The 21,891-nt window shown below is 36.4% G+C and overlaps 1 protein-coding gene and 1 long non-coding RNA gene across 2 annotated transcripts in view; both read right to left on the reverse strand.

Annotated features, from left to right (window-relative positions):
* Positions 1 to 284: 284 nt before the first annotated feature.
* On the reverse strand, positions 285 to 4,277 carry LOC145506119 (uncharacterized). Its single transcript, XR_014053557.1, has 2 exons — positions 3,460 to 4,277; positions 285 to 777 (listed from the first exon to the last, which is right to left on the reverse strand). It is a non-coding gene; the product is annotated as an uncharacterized LOC145506119 (long non-coding RNA).
* LOC145506116 (calcium-activated chloride channel regulator 1) overlaps positions 4,270 to 21,891 on the reverse strand; it is a 31,822-nt gene continuing 14,200 nt past the window's right edge. Inside the window, exons 8-14 of the mRNA XM_081489971.1 lie at positions 13,706 to 13,883; positions 11,564 to 11,664; positions 10,994 to 11,218; positions 10,594 to 10,864; positions 9,856 to 10,026; positions 8,905 to 9,147; positions 4,270 to 4,866 (exon numbers count right to left, since the gene is read on the reverse strand). Coding sequence (XP_081346097.1) covers positions 4,526 to 4,866; positions 8,905 to 9,147; positions 9,856 to 10,026; positions 10,594 to 10,864; positions 10,994 to 11,218; positions 11,564 to 11,664; positions 13,706 to 13,883 — 1,530 coding nt within the window. The 3' untranslated portion in view covers positions 4,270 to 4,525. The remainder of the gene's footprint in view (positions 4,867 to 8,904; positions 9,148 to 9,855; positions 10,027 to 10,593; positions 10,865 to 10,993; positions 11,219 to 11,563; positions 11,665 to 13,705; positions 13,884 to 21,891) is intronic.

The raw sequence follows: 21,891 nt of genomic DNA on the forward strand, positions 1-21,891 counted from the left end.
AATATCAATAACCTCAGATATGCAGATGACACCACCCTTATGGCAGAAAGTGAAGAAGAACTAAAGAGCCTCTTGATGAAAGTGAAAGAGGAGAGTGAAAAAGTTGGCTTAAAGCTCAACGTTCAGAAAACTAAGATCATGGCATCTGGTCCCATCACTTCATGGCAAATAGATGGGGAAACAGTGGAAACAGTGTCAGACTTTATTTTGGGGGGCTCCAAAATCACTGCTGATGGTGATTGCAGCCATGAAATTAAAAGACGCTTACTCCTTTGAAGGAGTGCTATGACCAACCTAGATAGCATATTTAAAAGCAGAGACATTGCTTTGCCAACAAAGGTCCGTCTAGTTAAGGCTATGGTTTTTCCAGTGGTCATGTATGGATGTGAGAGTTGGATGGTGAAGAAACCTGAGTGCCGCAGAATTGATGCTATTGAACTGTGGTGTTGGAGAAGACTCTTGAGAGTCCCTTGGACTGCAAGAAGATCCAACCAGTCCATCCTAAAGGAGATCAGTCCTGGGTGTTCATTGGAAGGACTGATGTTGAAGCTGAAACTCCAATACTTTGGCCACCTCATGAGAAGAGTTGACTCATTGGAAAAGACCCTAATGCTGGGAAGGATTGGGGGCAGGAGGAGAAGGGGACAACAGAGGATGAGATGGTTGGATGGCATCGCCAACTCGATGGACATGGGTTTGGGTAGACTCCAGGAGTTGGTGATGGACAGGGAGGCCTGGCGTGCTGCAATTCATGGGGTCACAAAGAGTCAGACACGACTGAGCGACTGAACTGAACTGAACTGAACTGAACTTCTTCCCCCACTGCCTCCACAAGTCTGTTCTCTATGTCTGCGTCTCTATTGCTACCCTGCAGATAGTTTCATCAGTACCCTCTTTCTGGATTCCATATATATGCAATATTTGTCTTTCTGACTTCACTCTATATCATAGGCTCTAGGTTCATTCATCTTATTTGAACTGAGTCAAATGCATTCCTTTTTTATGGCTGAGTAATATTCCATTGTATATACGTGTCTTTTCAATTAATGGAATAGCAGATAGTGATTAATTCTTTGATCGACCTAAGAGCAATTGTTGATTTTAGTTACTCAGCTTTTTTCTTGGGAGGATGGTAGTAGACTGCTGCTCTTGATTTTTATAATTAATCTTGTGTCTGGTAGCTTAACAGAATTCTCTTATTAGTTTTAATTATTTGTAATTCTGTTGAATTTTCTGTGTCACCTGAAAGTAATTACAGTTTTGTATCTTTCTTCCCAATTGCATCTTCTGTTTTTTTTTCTTTTAGCTGTATCATAGGAATCTTGTGACTGTTAAAGGTCTGTAAATAATTTATTAGTACAGTGGCCAACTAGATGGAATAAATTATTATTTCACCATTTAGATCTTCACAATCAACAAAAATTTTTTATAATTTATAGACTCTTCAGTGATGTGTTTTCCTTGGAATTTAGAGTTCTCCCTCTTTTGTGTCTGATTTCTCATCCATACTTGAAGATTTAATGTGCATGTCCTCAGTCGCTCATTTGTGTCTGACTCTTTACAGCCCCACGCACTGTAACCTCTCTCCGTGGAATTTTCCAGGCAAGAATTCTAGATCAGGTTGCCATTTCCTACTGCAGGGGATCTTCCTGACCTGAGGACCACACCTGCGTCTATTGTGTCTCCTGCGTTGGTAGGTGGATTCTTTACCACCTATGTCACCTGGGAAGCCTGCAGATTTAATGGCCCCTTTAAAAAATTTTTTTAATGATCAGGATGGACATTACCATTCATAGAATCAGGTTAATAAAGTTTTCAAAGGTTTCAATTTTAATGAAGCATGGTGGCTGAATGTATATTATCATATGTGAAATAGATCACCAGTCAAGGTTCGATGCATGAGACAGGGTGCTCAGGGCTGGTGCACTGGGATGACCCTGAGGGATGGGGTGGGGAACAAATATACACCCATGGCTGATTCATGTCAGTGTATGGCAAAAACTACTACAATATTGAAAAGTAATTAGCCTCAAATTAAAATAATTAATTAAAAAAAGAATGGTAGTTGAATTATGCTTTTATAGGTATGTTGAAATAATATAGTTTTCCTTTTAAATCTATTAATGTGATAAATTACATTGATTTTCTAATATTAAACCATCTTTGGATTCCTAGGATAAATTCAACTTGGTCATAATATGTTATTATTTTTTACATATTAATGTGGATTTGGTTTGTCAGTGTAATTTTTTCCTGACTTTTCCAGTGTATCATATAGCTTCCTCCTTTCTGACATTCAAAGTTTTTAAATATTCTTGTCTATAAACAAAGTATTTTCCTTTAATAAAACTGTTACTCTCTTTGTCTCTTTCTTCCTCAGGAAAAAAATCATACTAGCGCTATAGTAATGGTTTAATTTACATTTTATTAAATAGTGTATAAATTCTATTGACAGGATACAGTAAATTTCCTGAAATGCTGTGGAGAAATTAACAAGATGGTACCAGTCAGGCTCTCTTGCCCCACGCTCTCATGCCCTCTCACCCTATGTTCTATAAACAGTGACTTTGCAAGGTTGTGTAACAGCTGAGATCACTTAGAGCACTGCACATGCGTGTCACAAGATACTTGCTTGATCACCAGCTACTTTGTGAGGTACCCCTGTATGAGCTTCACCATGAAAGCCCTGGCTGCTGCTGCATTGGGCCTACATTAGAGCAGCCTCATGATTATGTTATATGAGGTTATGTTATGGCTATGTTATGGCTGCTGCTATGGCTGCTGCGTCAGCCAAGAGAGAGGCTGTGTTATTGCTGCCATGCCAGCCAGGATAGAAGAAACGCATCTGCAGTTCCTGTTGGAGAAGGCAATGGCAGCCCACTCCAGTACTCTTGCCTGGAACATCCCATGGACGGAGGAGCCTGGTAGGCTGCAGTCCATGGGGTCGCGAAGAGTCAGACACCACTGAGCGACTTCACTTTCACTTTTCACTTTCATGCACTGGAGAAGGAAATGGCAACCCACTCCAGTGTTCTTGCCTGGAGAATCCCAGGGACGAGGGAGCCTGGTGGGCTTCTGTCTATGGGGTCGCACAAAGTCAGACACGACTGAAGAGACTTAGCAGCAGCAGCAGCAGTTCCTACGGCTCCTTGTGTCTTCTTCCAGCCTCTTAGCTTGCTATCCTGGGTTCAGTGAACTGAGTGAATTGTGTGAACAGTGAGACAACTGGCATCATGAGCAAGATCAACAATACAAATGCTATGTGTTGATTGGGCTTGCCCTGGTGGCTCAGATGGTAAAGAATCAGCCTGCAATGCAGGAGACGGGGTTTCATCCTGGAGTTGAGAAGATCCCCTGGACAAGGGGATGGCTACCCACTCCAGTACTCTTGCCTGGAGAATTCCATGGACAGAGGAGTCTGGTGGGCTACAGTCCATGGGGTTGCAAAGAGTCAGACACGACTGAGTGATCTTTACTCACTGTGTTGATTGAGATCACTATTATTAAGTGGTTGGTTTCATTGTATCAAATTCTTACAATACCATGTGCACATGATATTTTGTGGATTTTTTAAATGTAATTGGTCAAACTGAATTTCATTGATTTATGAAAATGTTCATTAATTTGTTTCACAAATATTTATTAAATGTATATTATGTGTCAAATACTATTCTGGATTCTGAGGATACAGCAGTCAAAACAAATCCCTGCCTTAATAGAGCATCTTGGTGATACCCTTAGGATTTAATAATGGTCTCAGAATATGAATGGGTCTTTAGTGATGTTCCACAATACATACAAAAGTAAATTATTCTTGTCTAATGGTCGTTTATGCCTAGGGTCAAAGCTTTGATAGACCACTTTTAATCAATGATAAAAAACAAATTTGACCTCCTTCCTGCTTTGGATCATATTTCATTGAAAAATTATCTTATAGTCATTTTTATTATAGTTTTTGTTAATATGAAGTATTCATTCATAATAAAAATGAAACCTAAATAATTCTATCATAAAATTATTTCTATTGTGGATTCATAAACATTTTTCAAATGGCTTAGAAAAGCTTTGATTTTGTTAATATACCAAGTGAATTTATAGCACACTTCGAAAGTGTTTCTTAAAAAGCCAATAAGTAAGGTGTTCCCTAGTGGCCTAGAAGTTAGGATTTGGTACTCTTGCTGGTGTGGCCTGGGTTCAGTTCCTGTTTAGAGAAGTGAGATCCTGCAAGCTGTATGGCATGGCCAAAAAAAGAAAAAAAAAAAAAGCAAGTAAAAATATGCATTTTATTTTATGGTTAGTTAATAAATGGATTTTTCTAAGATAGGAAATGGTATATTCATTTTGCTTTAAAGTGAAACTAATTAGAACTAATAAACTCAAGTATTTAGGAAATTTACAACTTTCATACATTCACATATATTTCAAAGAGCTTTATAGTAGACAATGTGTATAGCAAATTAAATCCTAAATAAATGTTTGCCAACTATGTATAACATTGAATCTCAATTCTGATGCAATCCCTAGTTTAAAATATAGATAAAATCATAGCTAATCCAAAAATTGCCAAACTGATTGCAGAAATCTTGGTACCCAGAGCAGGGACACTGTCTTCTGGCATAGGAATAAACTTGATTGCTTGTGCAATGTTAGAAACCTCTGAGATGAGATTGGCTTCATTGATGGCTTGGACTGCAATATAGAAGTTGGTGCCATTTTCTATTCTAAAAGGTTCTGGCTTAAATTCAAAATTTTCTACTGAGCCGGCCTCCTTAGGTTTTAGACTAGAAGTATTCACTAAAGTAGCATTGTCAAAATCTTCTCGGAGATCCAGGAAACTCTCACTTATTCTTATAATGTAGCTGTTGGCTGGAAAACAAACAGATATTTCATGTACGTTAGAGTCACTGCATGCCTTATTGCTACCACATTGTTTTACATTTAAGAGTCCATCAGAAATGCACACTGGGTTTTTTGTCTGGTTATTCCATCTTCTTTATTTTAAGAATAAATATGTGAACAGTTTTTTATCTAGTTATCTAATCACAAAGAATTTAATTTAAAATTGTGTAGTACTAAAAATGGATCTCAATTTTTTAAGAAATAGAAATATGAAGAACTGAGTCTACTTTTGATTTAGAACAAGGAACACAATAATGTTTGAGTATAGTAAAGACATTCAGTACCTTATGTCTGTGCTATTTTCCATTAAGCTGAGAGAGGGAGTTATAAGATGGATGAGTAAGAGAGCAGATAAGTAGAGTAGGAACCAGGGATATGGACAAAGAGCAAAGGGAGGCAAAGAGTCTGGAATGTGTACTAATTAAACATGTTTAAGAGCCAGGCAGACTTTGACCAGCACCTTAGTTCTACTACTTTCTAGCTATAAGAAAGAAAAATTTATTTAATATTTCTTAGTTTTCTTAACTATAAAAAGAGAATCAATCTTTCATTTCATCCAACAAATATATATGGAATGCTAGTGATGAAAATTATATGTGAGAATGCATTAAAAATGTTTAGCACAATGTCTGGGACTTAATAAATATTTGAAATATTAATTATTATTACTGTTACTTTATCAAGAAAGGAAAGAAAGATAATACAAATGTTTCATTTCAAAATGCTTTTAGAAATCCATCAGAGCCATAGATAAAGAAATATATTTTAACATTAGGAAATGCCATGAACAATAAAACATCGAATGTCCTTTTTTGAAGTGAAGACTTTATTTCATGAAATGTTGAAGATGTTTTAAGTATGTGGTGAATAACTTAAATTTAGGATTTTCTTTTTAATTCAGGCCCTGTGCCTTAACGTCTGAGTCTTTTAATAAATACATCTTATTGATCTGATCTATTCCGCTACTCTTCACATCCTCTCTGCATTTAATTTTGGTGGGTCTATCTAACTATCCATCCATCCCTTACTTTAATTCAAATATTTCATTGTGAAATTTTGCTTTCTTGACTTTGAGCATATTATTTGGTTCCTTTTCTCCCTGACATGAATCCCTGGAATGTGCCTCCCTCTCCCTATCTATGCAAATTTTACTTATTCTTCAAGGCCCAACAGGTGGTCCAATTTCTCCTTGAAGTCTTGGTCATGTGTTTCATCACTTGATGACTCTCTTCCATGAACTCTTACTGCATGGGAAGGAGCTTTCCAATTTTATGAAGGTTCAGTTTATCTTTTCAATGTGAATTACTTCTGGGCCCCCAAAGACACATGAAAAGTGCTCAACATCACCAATCATCAGGGAAATGCAAATTAAAACTACCTTGCACCTGTCAGAACATGTATTATTAAAAAAACAACAAAAAACAAGTGTTGGCTAAAATGTAGAGAAAAGGGAACCCTCTTGCACTGTTGGTGGGAATGTAAATTGCTGCACCACTATGGAAAACAGTATAGAAGTTACTAAAAACATTAAAAGTAGAATGATCATATGATCCAGAAATTCTGCTACTGGGTATTTTTCTCAAGAAAACAAAAACACTAATTCAAAAAGATATATGCATTTCTATGTTCATTGCAGCATTATTTGCAATAGCCAAGATATGCAGCAACCTAAGTGTCCATTGATAAAATACTGGAGTGGGTGGCCTATCTCTTCTCCAGGGGATCTTCCTAACCCAGGAAATGAACAGGGGTGTCCTGCATTGCAGGTGAATTCTCTACCAGCTGAGCTACTACAGAAGCCCTATATATATATATATATACTTTTACACAACAGAATATTAATCAGCCATAAAAAGAATGAGATCTTGTATTACATGACAACATGGATGGACCTAGAGGGTATTATGCTAAGTGAATTAAGTCAGATAGAAGAGACAAATACCATGTGATTTCATTTATATGTGGAATCTAAAAAACAAAACAAATGAACAAATGTAACAGAAATAGTCTCATCAATACAGAGGACAAACAAGTGTTTGCCAAATGAGAGGGGAGTAGGGGGAGTGAGTGAAGTCTGTAAGGGAGATTAAGAGGTACAAACTTCCAGTTACAAAACAGATGAGTCATGGTGATGAAATGTACAGTATGGAGAATGTAGTCAATAATACTATGGTAACTTTGTATGGTGACAGATGGTAACTAGATTTAAAGTGGTGATCATTTTGTACTGTATAGATACATCAAATCACTATATTATGTATTCAGAACTAAAATAGTGTTGTAGATCAATTGTACTTTAATAAATATATTACTTTTTGGCCAAAAATGTTTTTTCAGTTGATGCCCAAAATGACAAAATTAGAGGATCATAAAATATTAGAATTATATCTACTTGTTTTAGTAATTCTAGGTCATCTAGTCTGATTTGCATATATGACAGATATGGAAATTGGGTCCCAGTAAATTTAAGTTTTTCATTCAAAATTATATAGGCTCTTCATTTATTTTTTGAGATACTGCTACTACCTCCTTTTGTAATGCCTAAGGGTAAAATTTGATAGAACTACAATATCTTCCTATTAGTTACAAGAAAAGAGGGAGATCAGATCCCCCCTATTGTAGGTGTTTGAGGTTAAACACACTGAAGTTCTTTCTTTTTCAATGTGTGTATGAAATGCTTTCTTCCTTCTTTTAGTTCCTGTTCAGCATAAGGGACATTTATTATGAATCCCATCTTAATCTAAAGGCTTAATCTTAACTGAATTCAAGTTATAACTAAACATATAGTCAGATAATTTCATTTATGGCTTTTTCAGTGAAAGTATATATATATATTTTTCACCATAGTTTTAAGGGTCATAATGTATTTCAGAAGCTGTCATGATAAGAGTCTCAGTACTGAAGTGCAAAGAGCTCTTTGTAGGTATTTTATGTTTCCTTTGGCTTCAGAATGATTTTTTACGTTGTGTAATAATAACAAAAAGATATAACTGTAGGAAATGAAAGATTAAGAAGCATCATTTCTTTTAAGAGCATATAGTGAGGGGTATATTATAATCCAAGTGAAGGAGCATTGAAAGTCACTTTTAAGCACTGACAACCTCTGAGTTATTGTGTCTGTTGATATGCATATTACTTTCATTTTACCACCTTAAAGGGAAAATAACAAGATTGGCTTTACCCCATGAGAATCTTCTTATCTGGCACAATTCTGGAATATGATAGTAATTCAATAAATACTAATTTAATTTAGTTAAATTTAAAGCAAAGCTAAAAATGATTAAAGCTTTTTGGAATGAGGGCAGTTTATTATGAGAAACTTTGAATGAATGAGATATTTTGGCCTTGAAATTTAATTCAAACTCCATAGCCAAATCTCTGCTCGTGATCCTCTTTCTGGGACATCTTCACTTAAATTCGTTAACTTCTTTCATTCTTCAAGACTTGGGTCAGGGATAGTCTTCCCTGAAAAGTTTTTAAGATATACCTTGTGATCTTAACCTTCAACTATTAATAGAAGTGGCCATCCAGTGGTGTATCTCATTATATTCTATAAAATTATCTTTTATTTTCAGGAACTATCTTCTCTACTTAACTGTTGAGAGTAGGGTTTATTTCTTAAGAACCTAATAGTGTTTGAAAATTCAACAAAAGGTCAATGAATGAATGAAATTGTGCAAGTACAGAAATACATAGAAAAAATTTTCTCTGTTAGGAAATCAGTCTTCTCAAAGAATTTCTAAGACAGTTCATGTTGTGAGAGGCAGTTTGGTACAACAGAATCTGATGAGAGTGAGTTAGACTTCTAATTTATTAAATATAGAAGTAATCTGGGCCAATCCGTTATCTCTTGGGGCTTAAGTTTTCACATATGGAAACAGGTGACTGATAGTAGACAATCTATATATGTTATTTATAAATAGGACATTAGAAAATTTTGAGCAAATGAAAGCCTGTGGGATTTCTTTTAGTATATAATATTTTAAAATATAATATCACACTTACCTTTTCCTTTATCTAGGACATTGCCAGGGGCTGTCCATGAGAGTTGAATATGCTCTTCTTTAAATTTTGCTTCAAGGTCTATAATTTTATTGGGTGGGATCACATGATAGTGACTATTACTAGGAGAAGGAGCTCCTGATACAGTAAATGATCCTCCAGAGGTTAGTCTGTTAAAGTCTTCTATTTCAGCTTTTGCCAGGTCATCTTTGACTTCAGGTCTGGGTGGGTTCAGTATAATTTTACCTACCAAAAAAGCAGTTTTGTAACTTTTCATATTGCCATATCTATTCTTGTAATCTCATTTGCAGCTGTAGAGGGTTAATATTGAGTGATAGTAGCAGCTATTGAAAAAGTAATAACTTTTAGTGAAAAAAAGCTTGTTTTATTGGTGTTATTTTAAAATTGATGAGGAGACATTATGAAATATTAGTACTGTTGTTTAACCCATCTTTCTTTATTCTTGACTGTAAATTCTTTGAGGACAAGGATGGCCCTTTATTTATCTCTGTAGCTCCAGTATATAGCAAAATGCTTGCCACAGTAAATTTTTTTCAGTGTAATTGAAATGAACTGAGGGAGATGTAAACAAAACTAGGTCCCTTATCATAAATATGGTTTTGAAACATTAAGTTGATTATATAACTCTATACTTAGGTTTTCCATGCTAAGTTGCTTCAGTCATGTCCGACTCTTTGCAGCCTCATGAACTGTAGCCAGCCAGGCTTCTCTGTCCAGGGCGATTCTTCAGGCGAGAATACTGGAGTGGGTTGCCATGTCCTCCTCCAGGAGGTCTTCCCAACCCTGGAATTGAACTCATGTCTCTTACATCTCCTGCATTGGCAGGTGGGTTCTTTACCACTAGTGCTGCCTCCATGGTACCTTTTAATTTGAATGCTTGTCACATATAATTTACCTAGATAAATGACATATTTCTATTTTAATGCCACTTACCATTTTCAATATAGCCTGGTATATACAGGGCTTTGTTCTGTGGTTGTCTTAAACTTAGCCTAGCCGTGTTGTTTCTTGCCTGGGCATGTACTTTTAAACTGTATCTACCATTTCCATGGTAATCTGTAAAATATCTTGAATAGATGCCATCATTCTTGACAGTATCAGCACCTTGATATTGAAATGTAATATTAGATATACCACAAAGTAAAAATGACAATATCAACTGTTTATGAGCCCTAGTGATGCAAGCTATTTTGGGGTATAGTATAGCACAACTTTTTAAGTACATGAATCCAAGAATCAGGCCACTTGAGTTCAAAGTCTGGTTTGGCCACTTGCCAACCTTTGACTTTGGAAAAGTCTAATTCATGGTAAACATTCAATTAATATTAGTTATTATTATTTCATAAGAAAATCCTATCAAAATAAGGAAAATGTAACTAAACTGGAGAAAGCAAATGTAAAACACTGATACTAATGAAAATAGAGAAAAATTGTACTCTGTTATATGGGAAAAGTAAAATTATTTATAAAATTTAAAGAAGATAAATATGCTTATGTTCACACCTAGACAAGATAACTAAGTGAAAAGTTAAAAAGTTTTAAAAGCATTACAATTAAATTTAATTCACTTAAATTATGTTTCATTAGCATATATAGGAAATCCTGACTTCTAAGACATGTGACTGTAGTAGCATTTTCAGTTCAGTGAAAGTTGATGCAGATTCTTATTACCTGCACCATTGTCCCAGAGCTCCAATGTTACTTGATGTCCATCTTCAGTTTCTATAATGGCAGTTACATTGATTCCCAGTACAGGCAAAAACCCTTGACTGACTTGTGCATAAACTATCACTGGGCTAGGGTAATGTGCTGTATTTTGACTCATGTGAGCAGTTGCAGTTACTGGGAGTGTAGTAGGACTTCTTGCTCGAGTAGTCACTGTCATTGTTAGCATTTGAGAACTGGCACGATTATTTAGAAGGCTATAAGTCCAAGTACCTGTCTGAAAATTTAAAAAAACATCTATTTTAGAGCTTTTGTAATATCTTCCTACTCCTATATGAGATGTTGTCTTCATTTTTTCCTTAAAATTGGTTGATAAAGCATGGAGAAAATAAAAAAATATTCTTACCTCTGCAATACCAGGTATTTGAAGACGAGCAGAACGAATATTTAGCTTATCTTCTTTGAAATCTGAGGTTTTATATTTCTTTCCTTTTGGATCCTGGAGAAGAATTTCTGGCTTTTTTATTGTCCATGTGACAACAAAGAAAGTGTCATTTCCAATTGTACTATCCACAGGCACCGTACCATTTACCCATTTCTTTTCTGTAATTGCCAAGGCTTTGCGTTCCAACTGTTAAAGTAAATATAAACAACAAACACATGAGACTGATTTGTTATTATAGTTAATAAGATTTCAAAGTTTAGTCAGTTCAGAGAAATTCTAGATATACTTTTAAGATTTCAATTAAAATAACCAAGACTTATGTTGAATGTTTATATTGATTAAAAATAGAAGAATCAAAAGAAAAAGTGGCTATAAGTATCACAAAAAGCAAATTCAGTAGGATATTTTTCTTCGGGAACCTGAAATGTTTTCAGACAGATGAGTTATTTATTAGAGAAAGAAGTTACTATTTAGGATAATAAAAATTTGTTACAAATGTGAAAAGGCAAAGAATTTTTTTAAGATACTGACCTGAATAGTCTGCTGAGTGATACTGCCACTTCTAGATGAAATTCTACTGAACGCATTAGTAAGGCCATTTATGTCTTTATTGGCATAAAACCGATGTCCTCCTAAAATGGAATTTTATTTCTTTTATAATACTAATTTTATTTTATTTGAAAAATTTTTATTGGAATATAGTTGATTAACAAAATGTTAGTTTCAGGTATGTAGCAAAGTGAATCAGTTATACAAATACATTTATCCATTCTTTTTTTAGATTCTTTTTCCATATAGGACATTACAGAATATTGAGTAGAGTTCTCTATGCTATACAGTAGGTCTTTATTAGTTAACTATTTTATATACAATAGTGTTTGTATGTCAATCCTAATCTCCCAATTTATCTCTCCACAGCTCCTTTTGCCCCTGGTAACCATAAATTTGTTTTCTATGTCCATGACTCTGTTTCTGTTTTGTAAATAAGTTCATTTGTACCATTTTTTTTTAAAGATTCCACATATAAGTGATATCATAGATTTGTCTTTCTCTGTCTGACTTACTTCACTCAGTTTGACAATCTCTAGGTCCACCCATGTTGCTGCAAATGGCAGTATTTAGTTCTCTTTTACGGCTGAGTCATATTCCATATGATTCTAATTTTAAGTGGGAAAATCATATTTGTTATTATACTCTTGTCAATATACTATAAAATACATTTAAAAATTTCTTTTTAAACTTACAAAAGATGAATTTTCCAGACCTTAGGAACTTTTAGTATATCAGTATCCTAGATGTAATCCTGCAATAACTAAACCTTGCTCAAAATATCTTAGAATAAAGAAAAAAACTGGCCAAATAATATTATTTTAAAATCAATCCTTAGATTTAAGTGCTTGCCACATTAGTAAAGCTTATCTAATCACCAAATAATGTTATGAAAATTAAAGACAATTTTAAACTAGCTGCTTATTTTCTAGTTATATTAAGATATACCAAAACAATTAGAGAATGACAGTGTAGAATAAAGTCAAATTGATTAAAGAAAGTGAAAGTAAAGTGAAAGTGAAGTCGCTCAGTCGTGTCCAACTCTGCAACCATGTGGACTGTAGCCCACCAGGCTCCTCCATCCATAGGATTCTCCAGGCAAGAATACTGGAGTGGGTTGCCATTTCCTTCTCCAGGGGATCTTCCTGACCGAGGGATCGAACCCAGGTCTCCCGCATTGCAGGCAGATGCTTTAACCTCTGAGCCACTAGGGAAGCCTAAAATTGATTAAATGCAGATACTAAATGATGCAAGAGTTAATGAAGAGGGAGGTAACTTAGGTGTCAGAAGCTGGAAAAGAGTGGATTGCAGAGAACAAGATTTGGTATTCAGTTCTCTATGCTGTGCTGTGCTTAGTTGCTAGTTGTGTCCGACTCGCTAGTTGTGTCCGACTCTTTGAGACCCACGGACTGTAGCCCACCAGGCTGTCTGTCATTGGGGATTCTCCAGGCAAGAATACTGGAATGGATTGCCAGCTCCTCCTCCCTGGATCTTCCCAACCCAGGGATTGAATCTGGGTCTCCTGCATTGTAAGTGGATTCTTAACCATCTGAACCCACCAGGGAAGCCCAAGAATAGTGGAATGGGTAGCCTATCCCTTCTCCAGGGGATCTTCCTGACCCAGGAATCGAACCCAAGTCTCCTGCATTGCAGGCGGATTCTTTACCAGCTGAGCTACCAGGGAAGCCCTGTCTTACTATATTGCCTTGGGCAAATAATTTGTATTCTCTAGATTTTACATTTCTTCCTTAATAAAATAGTGCTAGCTGAATCTCTACAGTAATATTGAGCAGGTAAGATACTGAGTAAGAATTTGGAACGGCAGTTGAGTAAGTCTAGTAACCATGAGAGCAAAGGTTCATCTTGGTGGTAAAAAGTGATGAGAAATGAATGAAGACAACACATACTGACTAATGTTAGAAGAAGCTAGTGTAAGTAGAAACAGAGAGAAGTGAGATAGGGTGAGGAAAGATATTAATTTGAAGGATGAAGAGAAGGAAAGGACAAAGATGAATTTTTTAGGACAGGAAAATTTTGAGCAGTTTATAGTTTAAGGGGAAAGAGCCCTAGAATGAGAGAAACTGAAAAGGTATTTTCTATTCAAACTCTATTCCAAATGTTTACCTGTCATATCTGACAGTGTCTCCAGTTCTTTGGCAGCAGAAGGTCCCAGAGCAATGGTGTGAATGATCACACCACTTTGTTTTACCTCTTCAATGCATAAGTGTATTTTATCATCTTCCCCATCAGTTAGTAGTATGATTTCAGAACCAGAAGTGCTCTGGTTACTCTGGATAATTGCCTAATGTTGAAAAACCAGACTATTATTAATAATTAGAGAATATCTTATCTAAATACATATAAACTAAGAATAAACCTTTTCTTTAATCTTGGAAAAGTCTTTAGGCCCATACATCAGAGTAGGCAAAAGGAAACTTTGCGTTGTCATTCCAGGTTGAGCTAGCTTGGAAATGAGTGTAATGTATAATGGCCTTGTAGGTTTCCAAAGGCAGAATGCTAACAGTGCTTTCACATATACTCAAGCTGTCCAAGACAGAAAGAATATAACACTTGGAACACTAATACACAATAAATATTCAGTGAATGCTAGCTATTATTATTATCTCAGGAGATACTTGGTGTGGAGCCCGATGACCCAGGCAGTTTTGGTAATTTGCAGACATTTGTAAAGCCATGACTGAAGGCAGGTGTGCAAAGTTAAATGATGTGACTTGTGTCTTTTTACGCATCTTAGTTGATAATTAAAGAATCTTAGGATTTCCTGGAAAAAACATTGACCTATCATGAAGAAGGAAGTTCATGAATTTATCAAATACTGTAATTTTGGGGGGGTGGTATTTTCCTGATTTTTTACCAAGAGTAGTGGCTAAGACAATTTACTCAGAGAAATTGAGAGTAAATTCTAGCTCTTCCATTTGCTGAATTGAATAGCTAGTGTTTAGTTCTCTGTAGTATATGTATATATAAAATATATGTATATATGAATATAATTTATATTTATAATAAAGTTCTATAAAGAGTTCAGTGTAATGATTACTTTTTTGAACTTTGGAGTAAGAAAGACCAGGTTTTGATCATGAATTTGCCAATTACTGATTATATGACCTGGAGAAAGATATTTAATTACTCTGTACCTCAGTTTCTTTATGTGCAAAATAGGCATAATAATAGTGCCTGATTAAAAATTAATGGTAGCAGTAAAGTAAGATTATGAATGAAAAGCATTTAACATAGGCACTAATGTAGTATATGCTCAATAAATTTCAGATATTATTGTTATGATTCTGTAAGTAAAAGTTTGTATGATTTCATTACATAAGTAATTAAGAGGTTTTTATTTGTTTGAATGTAATTTGATATAATCTCTTCAGCAATAGTCTGTGGTCAAAATTTCATATGACACATATCAAAACATTAAGAAAAACTTATGAACTAATATGTGCAAACATTATAACACATTCCCAAGATATGCTGCTGCTGCTGCTAAGTCACTTCAGTCGTGGCCGACTCTGTGCGACCACATAGACGGAAGCCCACCAGGCTCCGCCATCCCTGGGATTCTCCAGGCAAGAATACTGGAGTGGGTTGCCATTTCCTTCTCCAATGCATGGAAGTGAAAAGTGAAAGTGAAGTCGCTCAGTCATGTCCGACTCTCAGCGACCCCATGGACTGCAGCCTACCAGGCTCCTCCGTCCATGGGATTTTCCAGGCAAGAGTACTGGAGTGGGGTGCCATTGCCTTCTCCATCCCAAGATATAGTGTAGTCATATTTTAGAATTGAATAAACATATATAAGAATTATCATTTTTAATAGCAATCCTTGAGCACTTGCTTATCATTTTTATTGAATTATAGTTGATTTACAACGTCATATTAGTTTCAGGTGTACAACATAGTAATTTACTATTTTATAAATTATACTGTAAAGTCATTACAAAATAATGGCTGTATTTCTCTGTGCTGTACAATATATCCTGTTGTGTATTTATTTTATATGTAGTAATTTATATTTCTTAATACCATACCCTTATCTTGCACCTTCCCCTTTTCTCTCCCCATTGGTTACCACTAGATTGTTCTCTATATCTCTGAACCTGTTTTGCTGTATGCATAATGTTTGTATTATTTTTTAAGTCCTACATATAATTGATAATAGAGTTTTTGTCTTTATCTGCCTAACTTATTTTATTAAGCATTGTACCCTATAGGTCCATTCACATTGTTGCAAATGGCAGAATCTCATTCTTTTTTTATTGCTGAGTAATAGTCCACTGTATATATGTATATATACATACATGCACACTAAATCTTCTTTATTCATTCATCTCTTGATGGATGCTTGGTTTGCTGCTCTATTTAGGCTATTGTAAATGATGCTGCTATGAACATTAGGGGGCACTTATTTATCTGTCATATTTCTTGTAATTAAATGAGATAAGTACGATTGCTTTTTTTTCCTTCAAAGAAAAAGAAGTGCAAGAAGGCAAAGTATTTGTCTGAAGGGGCTTTACAAAGAGCTGAGGAAAGAAGAGAAGTGAAAAGCAAAGGAGAAAGGAAAAGATACACTCAACTGAATGCAGAGTTCCAGAGAATAGCAAGGAGAGCTAAGAAGGCCTTCTTAAATTAACAGTGTAAAGAAATAGAGGAAAACAATAGAATGGAAAAGACTAGAGATCTCTTCAAGAAAATGGAGATATCAAGGGAACATTTCATGCAAGGATGGGTACAGTGAAGAACAGAGTGCTAAGGACCTAACCAAAGCATAAGAGATTAAGAAGAGGTGGCGAGAATACACAGAGGAACTATACAAAAAAGATATTAATGGCACTGATAACCCTGATAGTGCAATAACTCACCTAAAGATGGACATCCTGGAGTGTGAAGTCAAGTGGGCTTAGGAAGCATTACTATGAATAAAGCTAGTGGAGGTGATAGAAGTACAACTGAACTATTTCAAATCATAAAAGATGATGCTGTTAAAGTGTTGCACTCAATACTTCAGCAAATTTGGAAAACTCTACTGTGGCCACAGGACTGGAAAAGGTCAGTTTTCATTCCAATCCCAAAGAGAGGCAATGCCAAAGTATGTTTAAACTACTGAATAATTGTGCTCATTTCACGTACTAGTAAAATTATGCCAAAATCCTTCAAGCTGGCTTCAGCAGTATGTGAACCAAGAACTTTCAGATGTACAAACTGAATTTAGAAAAGGCAGAGGAATCAGAAGTCAAATTGCCAACATCCATTGGTTCATGAAAAAAACAAAGGAATTAAAAAAAAATCTGCTTCATTCACTATGCTAAAGCCTTTGACTGACTGTGTGGATCATAACAACTGTGGAAAATTCCAAAAGAGATGGGAATACTAGACCGCCTTACCTGCCTCCTGAGAAACCTGTATGCAGGTCAAGAAGCAACAGTTAGAACCTTACAGGGAACAACTGACTGGTTTCAAATTGGGAAAGGAGTGTGACAAGGCTGCTTATTTAACTTATATACAGAGTCAGTTCAGTTCAGTCGCTCAGTCGTGTCCGACTCTTTGCGACCCCATGAATTGCAGCACGCCAGGCCTCTCTGTCCATCACCAACTCCTGGAGTCTACCCAAACCCATGTCCATCGAGTCGGTGATGCCATCCAACCATCTCATCCTCTGTCGTCCCCTTCTCCTCCCGCCCCCAATCCTACCCAGCATTAGGGTCTTTTCCAATGAGTCAACCCTTCGCATGAGGTGCCCAAAGTATTGGAGTTTCAGCTTCAACATCAGACATTCCAATGAACACCCAGGATTGATCTCTTTTAGGATGGATTGATTGGATCTCCTTGCAGTCCAAGGGACTCTCAAGAGTCTTCTCCAACACCACAGTTCAAAAGCATCAATTCTTTGGCGCTCAGCTTTCTTCACTGTCCAACTCTCACATCCATACATGACCACTGGAAAAACCATAGCCTTGACTAGATGGACTTTTTGTTGGCAAAGTAATGTCTCTGCTTTTAAATATGCTATCTAGGTTGGCCATAACCTTCCTTCCAAGGAGTAAGCGTCTTTTAATTTCATGGCTGCAATCACCATCAGCAGTGATTTTGGAGCCCCCAAAAATAAAGTCTGACACTGTTTCCACTGTTTCCCCATCTATTTGCCATGAAGTGATGGGACCAGATGCCATGATCTTAGTTTTCTGAACATTGAGCTTTAAGCCAACTTTTTCACTCTCCTCTTTCACCTTCATCAAGAGGCTCTTCAGTTCTTCTTCACTTTCTGTCATAAGGGTGGTGTCATCTGCATATCTGAGGTTATTGATATTTCTCCCGGCAATCTTGATTCCAGCTTGTGTTTCTTCCAGCCCAGCGTTTCTCATGATATACTCTGCATATAAGTTAAATAAGCAGGGTGACAATATACAGCCTTGACGTACTCCTTTTCCTATTTGGAACCAGTCTGTTGTTCCATGTCCAGTTCTAACTGTTGCTTCCTGACCTGCATACAGGTTTCTCAAGAGACAGGTCAGATGGTCTGGTATTCCCATCTCTTTCAGAATTTTCCACAGTTTATTGTGATCCACACAGTCAAAGGCTTTGGCATAGTCAATAAAGCAGAAATAGATGTTTTTCTGGTACTCTCTTGCTTTTTTGATGATCCAGCGGATATTGGCAATTTGATCTCTGGTTCCTCTGCCTTTTCTAAATATACATAATATACAGAGTACATTATGCTAAATGCTGGGCTGAATTAATCACAAGCTGGAATCAAGATTGCTGGGAGAAATATCAACAACCTCTGATAAGCAGATGATACCACTCAAATGGCAGAAAATGAATAGGAACTAAAGACCCTCTTGATGAGGGTGGAAGAAGAGAGTGAAAAAACTGGCTCGAAACTCAGAATTCAAAAAACTAAGATCATGGCATCTGGTCCCATCACTTCATTGCAAATATAAGGGGAAAAAGTGGAAACAGTGACAGATTTTTATTTTCTTGGGCTCCAAAACCACTGCACACAGTGACTGCAGCCTTGAAATTAAAAAATGCTTGCTCCTTAGCAAAAGAGACACAGATGTAAAGAACAAACTTTTGGACTATGTGAGAGAAGACAAGGGTGGGATGATTTGAGAGAATAGCATTGAAACATATATATTGCCATATGTAAAACAGATGGCCAGTGCAAGTTTGATGCATGAAGCAGGGCATTCAAAGCCAGTGCTCTGGGACAACCCAGAGGGATGGGATGGGGAGGGAGGTGGAAGGAGTGTTCAGGATGGGGGGAACATGTGCACTTGTGGCTGATTCATGTGGATGTAGGCAAAAACCACCACAGTATTGTAAAGTAATTATCCTTCAATGTAAATAAATTAATTAATTAATAAAAAGATGCTTGCTTCTTGAAAGGAAAGCTATGAAAAACCTAGACGGCATATTTAAAAGCAAAGACATCACTTTGCTGACAAAAGTCAGTCTAGTCAAAGTTATGTTTTTTCCAGTAGTCACGTACAGTTGTGAGAGTGGGACCATAAAGAAGGCTGAATGCTGAAGAATTGATGTTTCTGAATTGTGGTGCTGGAGAATACTCCTGAGTGTCCCTTGGACTCCAAGGAGATCAAATTAGCCAATTCTAAAGGGAATCAACCCTGAAGCTCCAGTACTTTTGCCACCTGATGTGAAGAGCCAACTCACTGGAAAAGATTTTGATGCTGGGAAAAATTGAAGACAAAAGGAGAAGGGGATGGCAGAGGACGAGATGGTTAGATAGCATCACTGACTCATGGACGTGAATTTGAGCAAACTTAGGGAGATAATAGAGGACAGAGGAGCCTGGTGTACTGCAGTCCATGTGGTCACAAAGAGTTGGATATGACTTAGCGACTGGACAAGAACAACAAGTATTACTTTTCATATTCCATTAATTGAGGAAACTGAGATTTTTTTTGAGCTGAGTAACTCACCCAAGGTGTTTTAGCTAGGGAATAATAGAATCACAGTCCCAGGTTTGTCTGGATCTGGAACTTGAGTATTATCTTAAACATATATGCTTTACAGAAAATAAACATCATGAGGAAAGCTAGTAGTTTGCATTAACTAGTGGTCCAGATGAAAGTAACAATCTCCACTTTTTAGCTGAGGCAGTGAGAGGATCAGGAAAGGGAAACAGTTTTCTGTTTTTTTGACTGAAGGAATATAAATAGGCTTAAACAGAGGCTATCTTAGGTTGGAAGAGATTCAGATGAGTACTGGAGGCAGTTTAATATAGTGCTCAAAAGTTGCTCACAACTTTTGATTTCACAATTTTTATTTCAATAAACTTCTACCTATGTGTTTTGAGTTTCATACTATGCTTGAGCAACTACCTTTATTTTTGTGATTTTAAATGTCAATTCAATTGGATGAACTGGGGTTTTCTTTATCCATAATATAAAAATATTAGTAATCTCCCTCTTCTAAAATCCCTTTAACAGCATTATTTTATCCTCATAGAAATTTGGACTATGGAGTGATTAAGAAATGAGGACCTTCTCAATAAAATCATGATCATTATGTTTACACAGAATTTTTCTTCCCTTTAACCACTCCTCAATGCAACGCAGTACCTCAGGAGTATGAACAATAGGCAATAGAATGTCTTTAAAAATTATTTAAATGAGAGTTCAAGATGGCAGAGTAGAAGGGTGTGTGCTCATCTCCTCCTGTGAGAACACCAAAATCTCAACTAGTTGTTGAACAGCCATCGGCAGGAAGATGCTGGAACCCACCAAAAAAAGATACCCAACATCCCCCCTTGGCATAAGCCCTCTTGGAGGTCACCATGAATCCTAGAGCCTGTGGACCCCAAGGCTGGGTTGCCTCAGGCCAAACAACTAACAGAGAAGGAGCACAACCCTACCCATCAGCAGATAATTGGGTTGAAATTTACTGAGCAAGGCCCTGCCCACCAGTGCAAGACCCAGTTTTTCCCACTGCCAGTCCCTCCCATCAGGAAGCTTACACAAGCCTCTTAGCCTCCTGTATCAGAAAGCAAGACAGAAGAAGCAAGAAGAACCACAATCCCACAGCTAGAACAGAAGCGACATTACAGAAAGTTAATCAGGATGAAATAGCAGAAGGTTATATCCCAGATGAGGGGACAAGATAAAACCCCAGAAAAACAGCTAAATGTTGTGGAGACAGGCAACCTCCCAGAAAAATAATTCAGAATAATGATAGTGAAGATGATCCAGAATCTTGGGAACAATGGTGAAGATGCAAAAAATGTTTACCAAAGACCTATAAGAACTAAAGAGCAAACAGAGACAAATAGTACACTAGAAGGAGTCAGTAGCAGAATAACTGAAACAGAAGAACGATAAATGACCTGGAGGACAGAATGATGGAAATCACTCCCACAAAACAGAATACAGAAAAAAGAATGAAAAAAAAAATGAAGATAGCCTAAGAGACCCCTGGGACAGCATTAAATGCACCAACATTCACAATTTAGCGGTCCCAGAAGTAGAAGAGAGAGAGGAAGGACCTGAGAAAATATTTGAAGAGGTAATAACTAAAACTTCCCTAACATGGGAATGGAAATAGTCAGCCAAGTCCAGGAAGCACAGAGAGTCCCAGGCAAGATAAACCCAAGGAGGAACACACTGAGACACACAGTAATCAAACTGACAAAAATTAAAGACAGAGTAGAATATTTAAAACAACAAGGAAAATTGACATTAAATAACATACAAGAGAACTCCCATCAGGTTATCAGCTGATTTCTCAACAGTAACTCTACAACCCAGAAGGGAATGACATGATATATTTAAAGTGATGAAAGGGAAGAATCTAATCCAAGAATATTCTACATAACAAGACTCTCACTCAGATTTGATAGAGAAATCAAAAGCTTTCCAGATAAGCAAAAGTTATGAGAATTCAGTGCCACCAAACCAGCTTTACAACAAATGCTAAAGGAACTTGTAGGCAGGAAACAAGACAAGGAAAAGACCTACAAAAAATAAACCCCAAACAATTAAGAGATATCCATAATTACCTTAAATGTAAATGGATTAAATGCACCAGCTAAAAGATGTAGACTGGCTGGGCGGATAAAAACATGTGCATGTAGGTGCTTCCACTTACCACATCACTCTGCTTGACCCTGCAAACTGTATGTAACTCTTTATATTGTTAGGTTAATCATGTCCCGATTATGGCCTACAATTGTTATTATCTTTTATTTTTTGTCTGGTTATTGATTGTGAAAACAGATAAACATCTTTTACTATTTAAAAAATTATTTAAATGAAAGACCTCTATGCTCACAACCC

This window comes from Giraffa tippelskirchi, chromosome 5 (genome assembly GCF_054371585.1).
Source record: "Giraffa tippelskirchi isolate mGirTip1 chromosome 5, T2T-mGirTip1v1.2.pri, whole genome shotgun sequence".
NCBI classification, from domain to species: domain Eukaryota; kingdom Metazoa; phylum Chordata; class Mammalia; order Artiodactyla; family Giraffidae; genus Giraffa; species Giraffa tippelskirchi.